General features: G+C 37.4%; 1 protein-coding gene across 28 annotated transcripts in view; it reads right to left on the reverse strand.

The window, feature by feature from the left end:
* Positions 1–949: 949 nt before the first annotated feature.
* The window catches only part of CXXC5 (CXXC finger protein 5), a 122,859-nt gene continuing 101,212 nt past the window's right edge, over positions 950–22,596 (reverse strand). For 18 of the 28 annotated variants that reach the window (XR_015748750.1, XR_015748754.1, XR_015748753.1 and 15 more), the window contains one exon: positions 11,774–12,721. Coding sequence is in view for 20 of the 28 variants with exons in the window: in XM_026672574.2 (XP_026528359.1) it covers positions 12,677–12,721 (45 nt within the window). In the remaining 8 variants the exon portion in view is untranslated. Of the gene's footprint in view, positions 965–1,721; positions 4,976–8,147; positions 8,313–11,773; positions 12,722–22,596 lie in introns of those variants that run through there. The other 10 variants (XM_087961041.1, XM_087961048.1, XM_087961043.1 and 7 more) reach the window with 3 other exon arrangements.

Genomic DNA, 22,596 nt, shown 5'->3' on the forward strand with positions numbered 1-22,596 from the left:
CCTCTCTCAAGAGGGGAAGGGATATGACATCATCTAACTCCAGTCTAAAACACCGTTCTTTCAACAGTTCCAAAAAGGCCCCATACTTATTTGCTCTACTCAGGTGACCCTGATGACAAAGATAAACCTCCATGTGGCCTCAATGACTCTCTTTAAAAAATGCAAATGCAAGGAGTATAAATCCTTCCATCCCACTCCCTCCCTCCCCCTTCCTCCCTGCAGCCAGAGCTGAAGAAGCTTCTTGGATGAGAAGCGAAAGTCTTCAAAGAAAAACCAGGAAGTCCAGTTGCCTCTTGAAAAAGCACCTTCGGGACTCCAGAAAAGAAGTGTGTGTGTGTGTGTGTCACTATTTCCTTCATTATACAACAAATGTACAGTTTAAATAGATAACCTCAAAAAGGCAGGGTTAAAAAAATGGCAGGTTGACCACAGCATTAACATCCTTGGAGATGAAACAGAGATGGGGGGCAGGAGATGAAGTGAGAATGTTCTGCAGCAAATCATTTTGTCATTTTAAAAAATTGCTTTTGCATTTCAAGAGTTAAAAGGTGATCTCTTGCTCAAAAGAGACCCTGATCAAGTACAAGGAAGGATTTTTTTAAAAAAAGGAAGGGGAAGGAAATATCTAAAGCCAGGCATTAAGAGGTTCTTCTGATGCAATTCCCAAGATACATGAGTCTTCATTTTGCAAGTTTTGGGAATCTCACTGAGATTTCATCTGCTGCCACTGTATTTATTGAGTAAAAGCTAACTTTTTCTGAACAGCCTCAGAAACCCACAGTAGGAGAAATGATCAGATCAACAAAACTGTAATAGCACTGTGAATTTTGGATTACCTCTGTGTTGTCAAATCTGTGTGATGGTTTTCCTCGGACATTTTAAAATACTATGTAACTTGTTCCCATCTCTGCTCCAGCAGATCTTAGGAAAGAAAGAATACTGGAAAAGCAGAAAACATGTGTTCCTAGAGAATGTGCAGAAGTAAAAATACAGGGCAGTGTGAGATATTGCCTTCTGGTTCGCCTTGGGATTCCTAAACTGCACATGGTCCTATAATCCAGTGGTGGGATTCAAATTTTTTTACTACCAGTTTTGTGGGCGTGACTTGGTGGGCATGGCAGGGGAAGGATACTGTAAAATCTCCAGTCAGAGGTGGGATTTGCTAGTTCTCCAAACTACTCAAAATTTCCGCTACCGGTTCTCCAGAACTGGTCGGAACCTGCTGAATACCACCTCTGCTATACTCCCTTTTATTTTTTTGAGTACAGTCTCTGAAAATCTTACTCAAGTTCCAGTGTTAATATGGGAAATATAAACATTATAATCTAATCTCTGAACTATGATTACCTTTAAGACAAACAGCAGGGGAAACAACAATCCTGCCGTGTGAGATAGGATCCAATTCCCTGGGGTCTATGCTCTTCCACCAAAAAATACTCCACCTGGTCCTTGACCACTGAGATTGCCCACTCCTCCTGCTCACTTCTGTATTCACACATTACTTCCTTAATAAAAAAAATAATCCAAAATTGTTTTGGATTATTATGTTCTTCCTACCCGGAAGAACAGAATCCATATATTCAAATAAAATAAATTCAATGTATTAGCCTTTATGGGTCCTTGGGCAAGCCTCCTTTCCTCAGCTCTCTTCACATTTCCAGTATAAGGATAAAAATGTAAGATAGGGCTGTGCTGTACTTAAAAATATACTCAACTAATAATGGAGAAGAATAATTTGAAGTTTATTTACAATTTAAGACCAATCATTAAAAATACATCAAATACAGCAGATAAAACACATACTAAAAAAGGAGTAGGTTTTTACAGTGGAAATTCATAACAGCCTTTTTAAAAAAAAAATCAAGGAATGTTAGGAGGTCGTTTTATGCTTTGGGGGTGGAACTCAAGTGATATTATGTGGGGGGGGGGAATCAAAAAATTAACTCACAATTATAAACCAATTCAGTGACCTATACCGTCCCTAATGATTTGGGATTTTGTCTATTCAGTTCGAATTTACACATGCCATTCTGCCTAAATGTATAATCTAAAAGAGTGCTACACATTATGACTATTGCTTCTTTATATTTGACAAATCAATACAATAAATTATAAAAATATTTTTTAATAATTATAATGATTAAATACAGTATGGCATTAGGCATTTTGCTGTTTGGTCAGTGAGTGTAGAGAATAACCTCAGTTTTTCTAAGGACTATGTACACTGGAATTTAGATGACCCTTTCATTATTTGAAATCATTATTTTTTTTCAAAACCAGTTTTTTGGCAAAATTGTTTCCTTAATTAAGAGCATTTCCGCATTAGCCATTTATAGTGTCACCCTGCCATTGCTAGAGTGATATAAAGCTGGTCTTCATTACTGATTTATTGCCTCAGCAATTGCTGGCCAATGCTATCAATTGCTAGTGTAGAAAAGCTCTAAGAATAGAGTGGAAATAGAATGACCAGCTCCACATCCTTTGAGTATTACAAAGCATTTCTAAAAATCTGTATATTGATAAAGAACCTAGTTTTTATGAAGTTTTGTACAGAAATTAAATTCTATGTTGAATAAGTATTTCCTTGATTTCACTGTAATAATGGAACCTACTCAAAAGGAATCTGGTGATTTAAAAAGGAGGAGCTAAGTTTTCTTATGTGTTATTATTATACAGTATCATTGTATGTTATTTGGTAGGCAAATATGTGAAAGAATAAACTGTGTCTCCTGATTTATTCATTTCATTCCTTCCCCAAGAGTCCAGATTTAGTAATTCGGGTCTTAGTAACCTTGCAGACTGACACACTTTCTTAAGGGTTGCAGAACCATGTTAGTCTGATGCAGCAAAAACCACAAAGACTTCAGATAGTTAAGAGATGTATACTAAAGTAAACTTTGAGGACATGGGAATTCTATATACTTTTGTGTGGCTAATCTAAGTGAGCCAATGTATCTAGTCTAGGGGGCAATATATTTATGAGTAGGTAGGATATAATGGCCATTTGATCCTATCATGAATCCAAAGTAATACTCAGCTGATCCTGCTGACAGGGGCAAATAGATGAATTAAGCAGCCAGGACTAATGGCTGCTAGATCCAGTTTGTTTAAGAATGTTGTCAGTGGGGATAGGAATTGTGCCCAGTAGTAAGTATTCAACATAACTAAAGTTATGTAAACATACCTGTACCCCTTTTGGCAGGACAGCAAAATTACAGTTAAGGAGTGATGAGCTTTAGAAAGTGATTTTAATTGCTCAGCCAAAACTATCATTTTCAATACAGCAGTAAATCCTAACTAAAGTATGATCAGCATCAAGGGCAGGAGTGGAAAAGGCAGGAGGTTTCCCTTTGCTTCCACTCTGCCCAAACTCCTTTTGTGTGCAATGGCCTGCATTGCAGAGATTTTCCTATCTTCTCTGCACTCCTCCCTTGGATCATTATGATGAAGTCATTGTGAATTAAGACCTTGCTGTAGAACCCAGCGGGCTGTTTCTGTGGCAAAAATCCAGTGACATGGTTGCAGGCTTTTAAATAGCACACTAGCAGTGCTGGAGAAAAAGTACTTCCCACAGCATAATTGTCATATGAAAAGGGCACTACCATATGGGGTCCATTGGGCTGATTGCGTCTTTCTGTAATAAATCTTTTTGAGAGTTCCACACTTCCGATTGTGATATTCCTTAGGACCATATGGGCTGAACCTTGTAAACCCTGTTTTGTAATAATTCAGTAGAGTAGATACAGAATTATTGTTCAACACCTTGACTGTTGACTCCTGGTATTCCATCTTATATTTTACACATCTTCAACATCTGCATAAAAGTACTGGGAGTTTTGGAATAGGATGCCATCAGAATGCTGAAATTGGTTCTACTACTTGTAGCTATCCAGTTAAGTAGTTAGCTCCAGTATCAATTAAGGAAGTAATTAGCACCACTGAATGCTGATACAGAAAAAATCCAGTCAAGGCACTGTTAACCAATTTAAATCTGAATTTGGAGTTGGACTCCCTCCAAAAAGAACAAATCTGTCTGCTGGAAATCTGTTTTTCAGTTGAAATGGTAAGTGACAATTGTAGTACAAAGTGCATTCACACCATTATACCTAAGTGTACCAGCATAACCATGCCTTGGTAGTTGCATAGGGGTCAACATGAAACGCATCCAGAAGTTATCATTGGGGCAAAATGCAGTAAAAATGCAAGAATTGGGCTGCTAAAGATGCAAAATACTGTACTGAACTTAGATTTGTACTTTTTGCCAAATACTTTCTGAATTCTATTTACATTATAGCCATAGCATAAGAAATCTAAACAGCATAAAATATTCTAAGAGACAACTTGTTTCATTATGAATTTGATCTGCAGATGACCTCCTGAAGACATTGCTTTTAGAAGCTCATTTATATGGCTTGGCAAAGATGGCTTTGTCTGTATTTCTCCCAAGGCTGTGGAATGCCCTCCCTTGGGAACTGTATTTGGCTTCATTCTCTCTGTCTTTCGAAAGCAGTAATGATGCATCCATTGTGTCAGGGCTTTAATGGTTAAATAGCTTAATTTCTTAATTTTTCCAATATACTCTTCTAATTAAAAAATAAATAACCTAGCACATTACAAGCAAAGTACTGCCCTCTGACATTCTCTTTATTTCCAAGTCTTCAGGGTGCCCACAAAGTGGAGTGCTAATATCAGTCCTCAAAAGAAACATACATACAGTATTCTGTTACGATTGAGAAGGGAGAGTACCTGTTGGTTGGATCCCTTGTGGCAAATCAGCTGTCTGTTTTTGAGAAGTGAAGGAGGGAGCTTAAAGTAGACACTTGAAAGTGTATAGCCTACATGGTACGTTTACTTGTTAAAGATCCAAAATAGACCATAAGCTTCATCCCTCTTTGAGGATAATGAAATGTCTTGTGTCAGAACCTCTGAACTTCATAGCTTTTTTGATCAGCAGGGAATGAGTCTGTAACTTCAGCTGTAATAAAAAGATTTTTTTAACAAACAGATGAGGTGCTTATACATAATATATAAAGGACTGACCTGACTATTTTGATGAGGTCTAACAATGAGAGTACTCCATTTCCAAATAAGTCCCATCCACAAATGTTTGTTGGTGTATTGTTTTTTTGTTACTATTTTCAATTATCTGGAAGATTGTTCTAGTAGTTAATTCTGGTGAACTTCAAATATTCCATAGAACACTGAAATGTTCACCCCAAACCTATATATTGTAGATTTAAGCTTGTGGACCATATTGAGGGTGCCATCCATCTTCATACCAAAACCTCTCAATCTTCAAATGGGAGTCTCTAAATGAGTGCTCTGGACTCAAAGACCCCCCCCCCAAAAAACCCTGGAGTGCCTCTATGGTGGCCACAGCTTTTAAACTAATCACATACATGGTACAGCTGTTACTTTCATATTAAAGAACCACTTGAAAGCCTGCATATGTAATATCCGTGTATCATAAATGACTTTGCTCAGGAGCCTCTTGTACTCTTAAGCACTGCAGATAGAACTGGAGTGACTATTAACTGAATAGCTACAGAGAGAACCACTCCAAAATAGGGTCATCTATAGCAGGGGTCGCCAACCTTTTGGACCTCAGGGACCACCAAACTCATAATTTTAGATCCCAGGGATCACTAACCGGTTCTGTGGGTGTGGCTTGGTGGTCATGTGACTGGCTGGGCATGGCTTGTATGTAAATATTATAAATATTTATATAAATATTGAATTTTTTATAAAAAAAGAGCAACTTTTACCCAAAATCAGGCAAAGCAGGCAGGCAGATTGAGTTGCTCACAGAATCACAGATTCATTCAGAAATCTATCTATCTGCCATTGACTAGCTCGTTCTGTCACAAAAAAATTGCTTACAAGCAAACTCATAAAATTCACTAGTAAGCAAACTCACAAAATTAACTCACAACACACCATATATGTAAATATTGATATATATTTTTTTATTAAAAAAGCAATTTTTACCCAAAATCAGGCAAAGCAAGCAGATTGAGTTGCTCACAGAATCCATTCAGTGATCTACCTGCCATCGGCTAGCTCAGTCTCTTAAATTTGCTTGTCATGAGTCTGCACTGAATTTGGTTGCAAGCAAACCTTCAGTCCTAAGGGAAACAGAGCCGATGATCTAAAGACTAGCTAGAAAGCAAGAAATCCAACTATTTCCTGCTTCCTAGCTAATCTAAATCTCCTGGCACAGCAGAACAGATGATGGTCGGAAAAAGGAAAAATACCAATTTTAGCAGGGAAGTTTGCAGGGTAAGGAGTGAGTGGGCGGAGAGCGTTCCTGCGGGCCATGTGGGCGGCGCAGCCTTGTGTTTCTCTGCAGCTTGGATTAATTGCTTTGGGGAGGTGCTCTAGGGTGAGATTTCTCTGCGGCCCACCAAAATTTTCTCAAGGCCCACCAGTGGGCCGCGGCCCACCAGTTGGCAACCGCTGATTTATAGCATGTCCTCTAAACAAATGGAATGTTCTGCAGTACTTATACATTCCATACATTACTCAAAGTCTTCAGGAAAAGCACTGAACTAAGTCATCAAGACAAGTGTGATAGGGTGTAAAGATGACTTAAAGGGAAGCCTTTGGATCCTTAACTGCTTAGGTATTTCCACCTGTGCAATTATACAGATGGTATTGGCGGTGTTGAAGCAATTTTATGTGGGATTGACCTTTTAGTAAATTTGGGAGGAGGGATTCTTGGAATAAACCAAAGGTCCTACATTGCCAAGATTTTTGTAAAGTAGAAACTCAGTTCATGACTGGTAAGGGATGAAGTTCCAGGTATCTTCACGGTATCTAAACCGAACAAACAATGAATGTGTATCTTACATACAAATATTATGGTATTGGAAGATGAGAAACCACTTTTTCTACAAAACTTGTACATTTAAACATTTTTGAGAGCAAGACAACTATGTAGAGACATAGGAGAAGGATGACTCACAGCTTCTCTTGTGACAATATTGCATCCTGAAATTCTTTACAGATCTTGATAGTTGCATCCCAGCTGTTTTATTAATTATATAAGTAATTGTTACTGCCCTTTCTGCATTTTGATTCCTTTTTATCTCTATACATGAATTCTTGCATCACTGAACATTCTATGCTAATAAAAAAATTAAAGCAGGGTTCTCCCAAACCCTTATACGCTACAGATTAGAAAGTCTTCATTTGTTAAGATTAATGATGCATTTTCCATGCAAAATCTGGATCCTACTACACCATCAGTGCTCAACTTTTCATGCAAACTTATCACCAGGTATTCTTATTTCTGAAAGAGAAAAGGGCAAACGATGAAAGCAAACTTGTTTCTTATATCAAGCAATCACTATGACTAAGCAAGCTATATACCTTTGTTAGATGCAACATACTGTAATATTCATTGAAGGCTTATTGTTTTAGATAAGGGCCCTGCTGGAGAAAAAGGAAAGCTACAAAATCTCACTAAACCAATAAATCTAGGAAATCTTGTTACAAATGTCCTTTTATCCAATTACTGTCTGGTTCTCCCTGTAATTTTGAATAATAATGTTATCCTGAATTAATTGCAAAAAAGTGGAAATTAAAACAAAATACAATCACCAGTTTCTTTAGTTATGCTGCTCCTTATTCCAAATATAAGGAAACTGAGGAACAGACCTTTAGCTTGTTAGAACTCTCAAATGCCTCAGTTTCCAAAAAACTACAGTAAAAAGGTATTTACTTTAGCAGCAGAATGCCCAATTTTTATTTCAGTAGTCTAGATTTCAGGCCAGGCATCTTCAGTTAATAAGGTTTTGTTAGGCAGCGATGGACATTATACGATAGCCTAAAAAACTTCTGAGCAATTAATCCTAGATTAAATGATCCAACTGTATAATTTGGTAAAGGACAGCTTATTGTTTTCTAATAGGTTGATTTATTTCATTAAATAATAATAGACTTTTAATAAAAATTCAACAAAAACAATACACAAACTTTTCGTAACACAAATATCTGGAAGTAGATTGTAAACTACTTTATCCCAAGCATATATTGACACATATTGTGATTTCATCTCCCTGTCTCATTCAAGAAATGAAGAGTTCCTATATTTTGCTAAATCAATGGTTGATTACATTTAGAATATTTACCTGTCACAGGAACTCTTGCAAAATGGATGCTCATAAGGCACCATTTACCAGAAAACAAATTGGTGTGGTTAACCCCCTTACATCCATAGGACATGCTTTTCCATCCCAGCTTACCTTTTTTATTTCCTGAGAAACAGGCAATTCCAAAATATCACTCAACTGTTCCAGACTTGAGCATTCCTGGAAACAAAGCCTGCATGAGAGGCTGGTATTCTGCTTTGCTTCCCCTTTCCCCAGGCACGGGGATTCAAACATGAAACAACCAGTTGCTGCTTATGTGTCTGCCGTTAGTGTGTTACTCTTATTCCCCTATTCTACTAGCATATTTACCACAATGTTTAAGTATTGCATATTGAATCTCAGAGGCACGTCAGATGGTTTAAGGTCTTATTTAAAAATGTTTCCAGTGTTCGGGTACTCACCTGGAAAGATACATTAGGTTTAATTCGTTCAGATTTAAGAAAGTTTATATAGTAAGTACCAGCAACATAACCTCACATGAAAGCATTCAAAACTGAAAATGATTAAATGACTAAGGCTGCAGATCTCTACATGTAAGATGCTGGGCACATCAAGAATGTCTTTTTGACTTTATGGTTTTTGTGCAAAGTTATGGGGAAAATAACATGCATTTGCAAGTTGTTGACAGTACCCTTCATTTTATTTTGAGATATCTAGTAAAGCCATCCATGACCATGCAGAAAATAGGAAGAAGGCTTAAATGGTCTCTTTCTCATTTCAATTTTCCACTTTTGGATATACTTCCCTAAAAAGCCCGAGATCAACACGCAAGTACATGTGCATCATGCACAGTTCTCAGATTATTTATGTAGAGAAAAAAAAATCCTTTTAGCTGGTGAACAAACCTGAGCATTTTAAACAAATACATGATTCCATTTAATAAGATTTCAGAACGGTGACCATATTTAAAGCTGTTCCAATGACTTTTCTCCAACACTGATCCTCACCAGAATAAAACTTTACGTCACCTAGGTCTGAAGAATGTATCTTTTTTTCTGTTCTGTATCAGATACATGCTAACCTATATCAATCTCCAATGTCATCTTGGCTCTGCTTATCAGAAGGAAGAAGTGTTCTTGGAAATGGACTTGCATGAGCTCAAATTTAAGGAAGCATTATTAATTAAAGTGGTGGTTGGAAGCATGACTGTTTGGCGTCAAACTGATTAGGAATAAACATTGCAATTCTGCAATAGGAGCCAACTGGATAGACTTCACGTAAATTTGTTAAGTTGCAGAATCTATTTTCCTGTCGGCAAAAATCCATCCTGTATTCTGTATCGCAGATGAAATCTGGGTGTTCCATTACACCCCACTTTTAGAAAAGTTGTATAACTTTTTCTCCAAGACTTCTAACTATAGATGGATAGAAGGGGAAGACTTGCATTAGAGAGGCAGAAGGACAGGTCTCACCAATGTTCCAAGGAATCCATGACTCTTTCAAAATGAAATTGGGAGTCTCTGCTGATATATGCTATGACATTCCATATATATATATTTATCAAAAAAGGGAGGATTGGTACATTGTGGATAGTAAGAGGAAGGGCACCCTATAAAATTATGATTTATGATTATTGTATTTATGGTGATGATTTATCATTTGTTGCTTGCATGTACACTGAGAGCTTATGCACCAGAGACAAATAAAGACTTCTCTTTCTATTCTGTTCTGACCTATTCTCTGGATTGAAGAATGAAGAAAAGTTAACAGTATCTGAGCTACTATTTTATTTCTCTAAAAACTATAAAATGAATACAATCTGATTAGAAGCAGTATAAAGTTAAATGATCTTTCTGAAAAGGGTACGAAGAAGCCCAGAGCCACTTAAAAGTCAGAGCAGAAAAGTAGTAATCTAATTTGATGGTGCAGGACCATTTCATACCCTAGTTTGTCCATTGTCCATCCGAGTAGCTAGGATACTGTAGCTTTTATTCATGTTCTTCTATAATCCACACAGAATTAAAAATGTGGAGGAACACTGAATTGTAGGCTCAACAAAAGCCTACCAGGTATCCCACAAAATTTTACTTTGCATTGTCTATATCTTTACACCTATATGTATGTATATTTGTGATTCATGGTAGTTGTACAAGAGAGTGGCAACATTTGTTTATTCACCAAAGTGATTTGCAGGGGCTGGACTTTTGGGGCAAAACCTGGTTAAACTTGCACAATAATGTGGATCTCTCTCCCCATCTGCCAGCTATAGAAATACTTGTTGCTCTTATACCATGAAGAGAAAATTAGGCAGGATATTGAAGCCAAACCTACCAAACATGAAAAGCATTCTGGAATTCAGTATTAGCTGTCCTCTAGCTTCATTTTTTAATTCCACCAAAATGTTTGCCCAAATTGTATGAACTTGAGATAGTATATTTCTTTATTGGTATTTCTCCTCTTGGCACTTCCACCTAATATTTTTTATTGACAAAACAAACTTAAATACGTTTGTTGCATATTGACATTGTGTCATGAAATGTAAAATTTATTAATGATTGCTTCTACAAAATTTTTAAAAAAGTTAAAATACAACATTATGGGCTGATCCTTTGAATGACTAGTGACCTATGATTTCTAAATTAAAAATAGGGATTGCTTTATTAAAGCAGCGGTCCCCAACCTTTCCACTTTGGCAGCCCGGAGAGTGGCAGGCACACAGGCAAATGGAGTTTCATGCACAAGTGGAGGGCGCTTGTGCTCGCACACAAAGCTCCACTCACATAAACCATGGGCCTTTGCACTCATGCATGAAGCTCCACTCGCATGACCTGAGGGCACTTGAGCAGGGGAAACTTATGCTTGTGCACTCATATGAATGAAGCTTCATGTGCAAGTGCCTGCCGCTTGTAGGAGTGTATTTTCACGTGCATGCCACTTGCCCATTGATCGTGCAGCCCACTTTCAAACAGGCCACGGCCTGGGGGTTGGGGACCCCTTTATTAAAGGAGTTGCAAGGAAAGACAAAAGCGAAAGATTTTCCCAAACATCCAAGTCAGCTGGGGAACTCATTGACAGCGACTTATAGAGCAAGTTGGACCATTCTATATATTGGCTGCCTCTGATTGATTGTGAACACTGCAGCTGGCAGCCTAATTCAAGCAAATACCTAATTCTCTCAGAAGCCACATGCAGACGATGACATTTAAGGCCCAAGACATCATCTATTCCTATAAATTTGCCAACATAAATGCTATGTAGATTTCTAATTCTAAAATCGAGTAGCCTGATTAAAGCATAATTTTATTTATTAAATGTTTAATTGTTTGTCTAACCAAACGGTTAATAAGGTTATACCAAACCCAGATTCAGTACATCATATATTTGTGGAATATGATCAGATAATCAATTATATATGTAGACTGCAAGAAGGAAACATACAATTATGCCATTCATACTATTAAACATGTATAATACCTTATATTAAAAATAAGAATCAAAATGCTGAAGTATTATCAAACCCACTCAGTTTACATTTTTTGAGTCCAAGAAAGGTCAACATTGGAAAACATTATAGGAAAAAACAACATATAACAGGTCATTTTAGACTTGGTACCCCCACCCAAGCAACCAAACAACCTGACATGCACCCAAGATGGACAGAATAATGAAGATGAAAACCATGACACAAAACATGCTTTCATTTTTATTCACAAAACAGCTTAGCTTGAATTGCTAGAACATTACAAACAGCCTTTCAATTAGAGATGGTAGGAAAGCAGGAGATGAGGATTTTTTAAACATAGAAAAGGACTTCTATATTTTTTCAGCACAGGTTCTGCAACAGCTTACATTGGAATTCCAGCAATATTTCCAAATGGTGTCTAAAAGTGAATCATTGCAATTAGTTCTGGGATTACTATAGTACGCAATTTTATTTGTTCTAAATTTTATTATTTTTGCTTTTCTTTTTTAAAAATGCCAGTTTTCAATATATTTCCATTTTATAAGACCAGATATCTTGCTGATTAAATCTCGTCTTATCTGTAGAATTAGGGAAAAGAAACTACCTTATTTTAAATATATGTTCATTTATAAACATGAATTGAGGCATTCTAGAAACTAGCCACACTATTTTTCTTTAATGATGGAAATCAATCAGATAAATGAAGAAACTGCTGTGCTAATTACAGTAGTGCGTATTAGTAACTAGATTTAAAAGGTTACTGTAAATTTACATTCTCTACACAAGAACTGCATCTTCCACACATAAACAACATCAACACCAAAACACAGGAAAACAAACTGATTGATTGTCCATACTCTATTACATCTTGATACTTTATGGATTCTTTTAAAAAAATTATTTGAAAACATTAATGCTCGTTTTACTAGTACTTAAAAGATGTTAAACAAATGCCAAAAAAATTATATTAAAAAAAGGAATGAAATCTGCAAGAAAATATTTTTGGTTCTAAAGGAGACATAGGCGCATCCATTTATTTCCGTCAAAAAATTCCTTGCCTGAGACAACACAAGCAAGCAGTGCCATTGCACTGGAAGATAGAGCTTTGGGATTCTTGTTCCTATTGAAACCATCGGAATGCAGCACCTGTAGGAAGCATCACTTTCTGTAGAGACAGAAGAGAACAGAAGAGGGACACATGATAAGCAAGAATGAGAAGAACCAGCCCAGGACAGAGTTTAATTTTGTGACATCCAATGCACTAAAACAGGAAGTGCCATTTTCCGACTGCAATGTTCCCTATAACTTGAAACTTGTGATCTGTGTTCATAGCAGCCTCCCATATTTAGTTGTTTTTGCTTTCTACCCCTGGGCAAGTTTTCTTGATAATTTTTCTTAGTACTTTTTTTCCTATCCATAGTTTCTGCACCTCATCAAAACCTATAATCTACTGCATGATCTGTTCTTCTTTAAAAGAACCACTAATCCACATGTAAATTGTCCTTAAACTCTATTTCAACACCTTCAAGAACTGCTAAAGGATGGAATAGAAACATTGGTATTTCTCATATGACCTCAAAATAAGTTATCATTCACATAGCCTTGAAAAGAATTTACTATATTTAGTTAGGACTTCTGAGATTTGTATAACTTATATCTTGCTACCCACCGTATGTCTTAATCCTTGTTTATAGTGGAATGTATGTCTCATGAATAAAGTGTAATGTACTTCTGTTCAAATCAACTTAGTTTAGTTAAACTGTTGAAGCATCAGGTTTGGAAATCTGTCATTAGAAAATGAAGGCCATTCAATTCACAGGACAGCAGTGAGAAAGTATTGAGAAAAGGGTAAATTCTTAAAAATATTTACCAATAACTCCAATTTCAGACCATGAGGTTTCCAAGCCTACAAGGGATGCCATTGGGAACATTCTACCAACATATATCCTCATATTATATGTGTGACTGATGTAGTTAATGACACGCATAAAAATAACAAGACAAAAGTAAATTTGTGCTATTATATACTATCTTAATTTTTAGCGCTAATCTGGGCAACTACATAATTTGGGCAACTAATCTGGCAACTACAATAACTTTTATCAAAGTTTGTGACAAACAAAAAGGTGTGATCCAATTTAACCAGTTTCCATGCTATCAAAGAAACTCCTCAGATATTCAGACCTTTAGGCCCACTACATAATCCTGTGATTTAAGAAATATGTAGTTTCCTTCAATGACTGAAGAAGGCTTATGGCTAGATAGCAGAGCTCAGAATTTAGTATAATTTTGAGTAGACTGGGAAAGAATAATTTGCTGTATGAAAGTGTTATCATATGTATGCTTTTTATTTCCTTCTCAAAACTTCTGTACAAAAATTAAGACAGAAAAAACTCAATTTTAAGAACAAACTTTATCTATGGATATATTTGGCTTGGCTTTAGTTCAGTAAACTTTCACACAAATAGATTTCTCTGCCTATGCAAAATGTCCTTTCTGTAGCTTTTAGGCATGGAAAAAAGTCCTTCTCCGTGATACTATACATATGCAATGAGGTTTCTCCCACAATTCAACAATGCAAGTAAGACCTAGTCCATAAGAACAAAGAGCCAAGATTTCAGGTGGATGGAATATGCGTTTAAGCAACCTACAACAGGTTAAAGAGTTTTCTGTGCTTTAAGTTTATACAAGTAGAATAGCAAACTTGTAAGCTATACTAGAGGTGAGGCAGGTTGTCAGGTTAAAACAGAAAACCACCTAGCTGAATGAGGCACCTGTTCTTTCTCAAACATCCATAGAAAAGTGGCCAGTTATGATGTCACTAATGTGCAGATATCTCAAAGAAAAGTGCCCATCAGAAAGGCTCTTGATGATACTCTGTCAAGGGTGGGATGTCAGTGAACTCTCAGGAAACAGGGAATTTCACTTTTATAGACAAGGAAGAGCATGGTGCTCACAACTCACAGTGCTCTACTTTGGGCAGAGAGAAGAAATGTTTCTTTAAACAGCATGAGAGCCATTTTTTTTAAAGTGGCATGTGTTGAATTCAACAAACTAAGACTTGCTGGACATCAAGGCAAAGTAGAGATGCTTCCCGAGGCATAAAGGGGTATGGGAAAAATATAAATGACAGTAAAGTATCCTGACTCACATAAAACTGAGACTGAGACAATTAAATGCTCCCAGAAGTAATGAACAACAAAATCAAACTCAGGTTGACTCAAGATAGAACACATAATCAAGTCAAGCTTATCCAACAAATCTAGCTCAGTGTCTAAGGCAGTGGTCCCCAAACTTGGCAACTTTACAAGACTTATGGACTTCAACTCCCAGAATTCTCCAGACAGCTGCCTGGAGAATTCTGGGAGTTGAAGTCCACAAGTCTTAAAGTTGCCAAGTTTGGAGACCTCTGGTCTAAGGGAAGAGTCAGGTCTAACAGAATGACAGAGTTGCAAGAATCTTTCAATCCAACTCCCTGCTCAAGCAGGAAACCAAATGGTCAGACAAATGGTTGCCCAATCTCTTCTTAAAAACCTCCAGTGTTGAAGCACCCACAACTTCTGAACGCAAGTTGTTCTACTGATTGTTATAATTGTCAGGAAATTTCTCCTTAGTTCTAGGTTGGTTCTCTCCTTGGTTAGTTTCCATCTATTACTTCTTGTTCTGCTTTCAGGTGCTTTGGAGAATAGGATGACTCCCTTGTCTTTGTGGTAGCCCCTTAGATATTGGAACACACCTATCATGTCACTACTCCTAATCCTTTTTTTCATTAGACATACCCAATTCCTGCAACTTTTCTTTGTATGTTTTAACCTCCAGCCCCATAATCAACATTGTTGCTCTTTTTTGCACTTTCTAGAATCTCAATATCTTTTTTAGATCATGGAGGCCAAAACTGGGTGCAATATTCCAAGTGTGGTCTTACCAGTGCTACTAACACTTCTTGATTCTATTCCTCTGCATTGGCTTTTTTTTGGCAGCTGCAGCACACTACTAGCTCATATTTAAGTGCCTGTCCACTAGGACTCCAAGATCCCTCTTGCAGATACTACTATTGAGCCAAGTACCACCTATTTTATACCTGTGCATTTCATTTTTCTTCTCGTATGGTACCTGCCCTATACAGCAGACACTTCCTTGAGCTTATCTTCTGGAGTGTTGGTTATTCCTACCTGTTGGGTGTTGTCTGCAAATTTGATCAGTTCCATTCTATCCCATCGTCTAAATCATTGATGATGATATTGAAGAGTACTGGACCTAAGGCAGAGCCTTGGGTTACCCCACTGCATTCTTCCCTCTATGTAGAAGCAGTTCAATTAAGGACATATTAAAGAGCATTAGGGTCTTTAGGGCATTGTGAAGGGCTGGCCAGGTAGGAACCAACTGAATCTTAGTTAGTATGGTAACTGCTCTGAGGCAGGTACGTAAGAGTAGCCATATTTTTGCTCATTACACAGCTTTGTTTGATAGAGGACCTTACCAACACCCTCAGACTTTGTGGGGACATGCAGAAATAACTGGAAATAAGTGGTTCTATAAATAAGCCTAGCCTGGGCCATGAAGTACTTTAAAGGTAATAATGGGGACCTTGAACGGCACACGGAAGTTTCTTGAACGGCACACGGAAGTTGTTAGTTACATCGGTGTACAGAGACAAACTAACAATTACCAGTGCCATACATTCTGGACCAGCTGTAGCTTTCAAATAGTCTTCAAAGGCAGCCCCATTTAAAATGCACTAATAACCAAATACAAGTTGACCAAAGATTAAGTGATAGCAAATAGTGCTTCTGGGTTAACGAATGGGTGCAAGTGTAAGTTGTCTTTTATAAAGCCCTTCCTAATTGTACTGTTATATGCTCAAGCAGGATCTGAGAGTCTAGGAAAAACTCCAAATTGTACACCAAATCTAAAGGTATACACTAGAACTGAAGGGTCCAAATAGGGAAACAGGCATTGTCCCTTGTTGCTGTCACTTCCATATTTCTACTGACATTTCAAATATCTGTAGATATCATACCAAGATCCTTCACTATGCAATAAACTGAGTGTTTTAAATTGGGATGTTCTGCTTATTAACAGATGTCTCAAATTTGGAAATGGAGAAATGTAGTAAGACTGTAACTGCTTACCATTCCGAGGTCAATAAGTTTTTATAGATGCTTATGTAATAATGAGAATGTCTAATCATTAATACAGGGGGAAATAAAAACCCACTGGAAGTTTAGTTCAACAGCAATGAGAACTTTGCATTTCATGAAACTTCAATCACAGCAGAAGGCCCAAAAGATGTACCCAAACTAAAAAAAAAAGTGATTTCCTATTATGAACAACTTGGCTCAGCAATAATAGAAGAGAACAGAAGTGTGAGGATAAGTGTAATACTTACAAACCCTTGGATATCAATTCAGTTTGCCAATCTCTTCAAGTGAAAAAAATGGAAGCCGAAATTATCACAGATGAAATCACTAATGATGGAATTCCAATCCATGCAAAAAATTGTAAGATTTTAATCTAAAAAGTGTTTTACATCTGATGGCAGCAGATGGCAGTGAATTAAAAGCACTGCCTCCCTTGGGGAGAAAAGAGGAAGGAGAAAAAGGGGAGAAGAGAAGGGGGGGGGGGGGGGGGGGGGAGGGGGGGGGGGGGGGGGGGGGGGGGGGGGGGGGGGGGGGGGGGGGGGGGGGGGGGGGGGGGGGGGGGGGGGGGGGGGGGGGGGAGGAAAAATAGGGGGGGTGGGGGGGAAAAAAAAAAAATGTAAAAAATAATAAAAAAAACTTCACAAAGCAATGTTAGATATTTAGTTACAGTAGTTGTCAACAGACTAGTCTGGATGACTTATCATAGAAAATGAACACTGACATATTGAGATTTGGGTAAGTAGGTAGAATTCATTTGTTTATTATTTTATGCCTTCAAGTCAATTTTTTGACTCCAGATAAGGTTTTTCAGGAGTGGTTTGCCACTGCCTCCTTCCTAGGACTGAAAGAGAGTGCCTTGACTAAGGTCAGCCAGCAGGCTTTTTGCCCCGTTTTTAGCTGCCTTAACCACTATCCCAAACTGGCTGTCAAATAGGTAGAAATATACAACATTTTCCCATAAGAAAATATGGCACTGTACTATGCACATGTTGTAGTTAGTGATCTGAAAAGAAACTGCTCTCATAGAAAAGTTCTTGCCCCATGTTATTCAATTTTTTATCAGTTACTGATCTACCAAAACAAAACAGGTGGAAGAAGAAGAGCTCTGTTGTGGCTTCCGGTTTTGCACGGCTTCGGTAGCGGCAGGAATTCGCGCCTCTGCGATCCCTGCCACGTTCGCTGCCAAGGTGCCCCCGATCTAAATAGGTCTGGGGGCTATGGCTGCCTTGTAGAGGCAGCCGAAGAGAGAGGGGATCCGGACAGAGGTTTGGGGGTAACGCAGACCCCCTTTCCAGCCGGAATAACCCCTTTTTCCTGAGGTGGTGGAGCGGCGGTCAGTAATGGCCGCCTCAAAGAAGCCGGCAGCCGGGTAAGATTTGTGCTGGAGGAAGAGGGAAGAGCTGTGGAAGTTGCTTCTGACTGGGATAAAGTTAAGAGAGAGAGTTCCTGTAACCTGGAAGGCTGCAAAGGATACTTTGTTTCTAGAAAGAGATACAAGCGGGGAACATTTTAAAAGAGTAAGTTTTTTCTTCTTCTTGCCTTTCACTCTCCTCCCTAACGTGACAGCAGTGGAACTATAAGAGAAATCCGGGAATCTGTTCTGGAGGTAAATGAATATTGAAGGAGCAAGGATTTCTGAATATTCAAAGGGGAAAAAAAAAAAGAAGAAGAATTTCTTTTTGGCTGTGAGTGGGAAGGGAGAGAAAAAAAAAATTGGAGCAACCTGAAAATAAGGAGAAGACTGCCTAAAACTTTAAAGAGTTAATTTTAAAGAGCTATTAAACAGCAATAAGACTTCCTAAAGATATATTTTAAAGAGAACTTTGTGATCAAACTTTATCCCAAAAAGAGAAAGTGGAAAAAGAGAAAGTATTAAAAAGAATCAACTGATTGGACTGTTTGATGACTTTGGATTTTATGAGAATTATCTCAGACTAAAAGTACTTGGGTGGTTGTTTTGAAAAAAAATTTTCTCTGTACAATGGCATCAGTTGTGGATGAACTAGAACTTATACATCAAAAATATGAAAGAGAAAAGCAAGAAGGGAAAGATGTCTTTGGCACTCTTTTTCAGTTTATAGAAATGGCGGTCTGTGCTTATGTAAAATCGTATGAGCAGGATAAAGAAGAAGCCATTTTTGAAGAACATATGACTTTGGTTGGGGAAGAAAAGAAGGAGGAGAAAAAGGAGAAAGAAGACTTTAAGACCTGGGAAAACAATCCAAAAGAGAAGAATAAGGTGAAAAGAGGATATCGTGTTAGGAAACAACAGAAAGAGGGAAAACAGGATAAAAGGGAGGTGGAGAGACAAGGGGGTAAAGAGAATAAGGAGAAGAAGAAGCAAGGGAGAAAGGAAGGGATGAGAAACTTTAATGGTGGGGAGCAAAATGCAAAAAAACAAAAGTTTTTTAGAGATAATGGATAGATTTTATTGGAAAAGGGATTCTAGAAAGGTACATAAGATTGCATTTTTATATTTGTATTTAGAAATAATTATAGAAGATTGGAATTAATATGTAATTTAAAATGTGATAAATATTTAGTATAATTTAGTGAAATTTTTGTTAAGAGAGGGGAGTACTTTAATGAAATAATGATTTAAGATCGGTGATGTGGGGGGGATAATTTTGGAAAGTATAAGAAGTGTTCCCATAATGGTATGATAATTAATTGAAATGTGTAAAATGTCTAAAGATATAAATGATTGTTAACACAAATGATTAGGCTATGTTATAATAGTGAAACTATTCGTGAAATGAGAGGTTTGAAGAAGGAGAGGGGAACATGTAATGTAATAATGATCTACAATATGTGATGTGGGGGATGGAATTAATATGGCAAATAGGTGCTCCCATAGAAATATGTGACCTAATTGATAAGAAATGTGCTAGATGTTTAAGATATGAATAAATATTAATATTAATGAATAGATTTGTATTGGTTTTGATGATATTGTATAATGTCAGTATGTACCAGACAGAATCCCAACGTAAGTTATGTATTTTAAATCAAGTATTATAAATATAGGGGAAAGAGACATAGGCGTCATACTCCAATCAGTGTACAGGAGGTTTTTCTTTTTTTTTCTTTTAAGAAGAAAGATAAACGGATAGTTGGAAATAGAACAGACAAAGAATAAATATTATGATTTGAATTGAGAGGAGATAAATAAAATAAAATTGAGAAAATTTAAAAGAAAGGAGAAGCTATATAGAAAAATGAAAATGTAATAAGATATGGAATGGTATGTAAAATGAATATGAATTTGAATGTGTGTCTGTACCAAGAGTTTTGACCCGGGATTAAGCAACTTTCAGAAAAGAGATTTTTTATGTTTTTATGTCTTGAATTTTTGTATGTTTTGTATGTCTTTAAAAATTAATACAAATTTGTTAAAAAAAAAAAAAAGAAGAGCTCTGTTGTATAACTTGATATTATTTGCAGCACAAATAATGTACAAATAGTTGCCAATTTACAACCATAAAAGTTAAATTTGGGCCACCGTCAGATCCATCTCAGAAGCCACAGTCATGTTGGGAAATAAACAGATTTGCCACAAGTTCAGCAAACACCCAATCAAAAGATGAGGCAAGGTAACAAGATTTAGGATAAGTATAATGGTAAAACTCAAAAAAATTAGAATATCGTGCAAAAGTTCATTTATTTCAGTAATGTAACTTAAAAGGTGAAACTAATATATGAGATAGACTCATTACATGCAAAGCAAGATAGTTTAAGTCGTGATTTTTCATAATTGAGATTATTATGTTTTATAGCTGATGAAAACCCCAAATCCACAATCTCAGAAAATTAGAATATTACGTGCAATCAATAAAACAAGGATTGTACATAGAACAATATCGGACCTCTGAAAAGTATAAGCATGCATATGTACTCAATACTTGGTTTGGGCCCCTTTTGCAGCAATTACTGCCTCAATGTGGCTTGGCATGGAAGCTATCAGCCTGTGGCACTGCTGAGGTGTTATGGAAGACCAGGATGCTTCAATAGCGGCCTTCAGCTCTTCTGCATTGTTCGGTCTCATGTCTCTCATCTTTCTCTTGGCAATGCCCCATAGATTCTCTATGGGGTTCAGGTCAGGCGAGTTTGCTGGCCAATCAAGCACAGTAATCCCACGGTTATAGAACCAGGTTTTGGTGCTTTTGGCAGTGTGGGCAGGTGCCAAGTCCTGCTGGAAAATGAAGTCATCTCATCTGCGGAAGGAAGCATGAAGTGCTCCAAAATCTCCTGGTAGACGGCTGCGTTGACCCTGGACTTAATGAAGCACAGTGGACCAACACCAGCAGATGACATGGCTCCCCAAATCAACAGAGACTGTGGAAACTTCACACTGGACTTCAAGCATCTTGCAGTGTGTGCCTCTCCATTCTTCCTTGAGACTCTGGGTCTTTGGTTTCCAAATGAGATGCAAAAGTTGCTCTCATCAGAAAAGAGGACTTTGGACCACTGAGCAACAGACCAGTTCTGTTTTTCTTTAGCCCAGGTAGGACGCTTCTCATGTTGTTTGTTGTTCAGGAGCGGCTTGACAAGAGGAATACATTTGAAACCCATGTCCAGGATCCGTCTGTATGTGGTGGCTCTTGATGCACTGACTCCAGCCTCAGGGCACTCCTTGTGAAAGTCCCCAACACTTTTGAATGGCCTTTTCCTGACAATCCTCTCCAGGCTGCGGTCATCTCTGCTGCTTGTGCACCTTTTTCTTCCATACTTTTCCCTTCCACATAATGTTCTATTAATGTGCTTTGATACAGCACTTTGGGAACATCCAACTTCTTTTGCAATTACCTTTTGAGGCTTTCCCTCCTTATGGAGGGTGTCAATGATGGTTTTCTGCACAACTGTCAGGTCAGCAGTCTTTCCCATGATTGTGATTCCTACTGAACCACACTGAGAGACCATTTAAAGGCTCAGGAACCCTTTGCAGGTGTTATGGCTTAATTAGCTGATTAGAGTGGGACACTTTGAGCCTAGAATATTGAACCTTTTCACAATATTCTAATTTTCTGAGATTGTGGATTTGGGGTTTTCATGACCTGTAAGCCATAATCATCTCAATTATGACACATCACGGCTTGAACTATCTTGCTTTGCATGTAATGAGTCTATCTCATATATTAGTTTCACCTTTTAAGTTGCATTACTGAAATAAATGAACTTTTGCACAATATTCTAATTTTTCAAGTTTCACCTGTATATCCCGAATCATTCTCATTCTAACAAGAATAGTAAGGAGAACTGGGTGAAAATATAAGGGGAGCAACTAGTTTCTTATTTTGATCAATGGATGCAAGAACAAGAAACCTCAGAGCTTAAGATCCGTGTCATTATCTGTGTAAATGAGTGAAAAATTACAAAATAGCAACATGTCAAATCCACAAACTTATTTATTGAATGAAGGAAAGGGGACAGACTAGCAGCATAGCAAACCTGCAAACCTTTCTTGGCCCTTATCTTCCAACATTACAACCACAAAAACCATGTTCTTTATAAGCAGGTCCTTCAGAATAGCAAAGAAATGGAAAGTAGTGAAGAACCAGGACCAACATTAGAGTTATCATAACACGACTGTAATAGGAATGACTGCACTCTAAAATTTAAATTTATTTTCTCTTGTTCTCATGAGGCTCCTCCTCATCAGAGCCAACACTTTTGCACTTCAAGCAAGTGAGGAAATTCATACAAGAATTAATCTCAGAAAGAATAAAACCTGATGTCAATTGCATCAAAATTCTTGTCAATGTAATGGGACTGCCAGCTTCAGGCATTAATATGAGCCAATAATCAGTATAGAAAAGGTTTCTATATTGCAGAAACTTTAACTACTACTAGATGCCACAGCAGAAATGTCATCCTGAAGGATACTTTGCCACTATGTAAA

Source organism: Notechis scutatus, chromosome 3 (assembly GCF_049901735.1).
Source record: "Notechis scutatus isolate UNSWTSFEM ecotype Mainland chromosome 3, rNotScu1.2, whole genome shotgun sequence".
Classification (NCBI taxonomy): Eukaryota; Metazoa; Chordata; class Lepidosauria; order Squamata; family Elapidae; genus Notechis; species Notechis scutatus.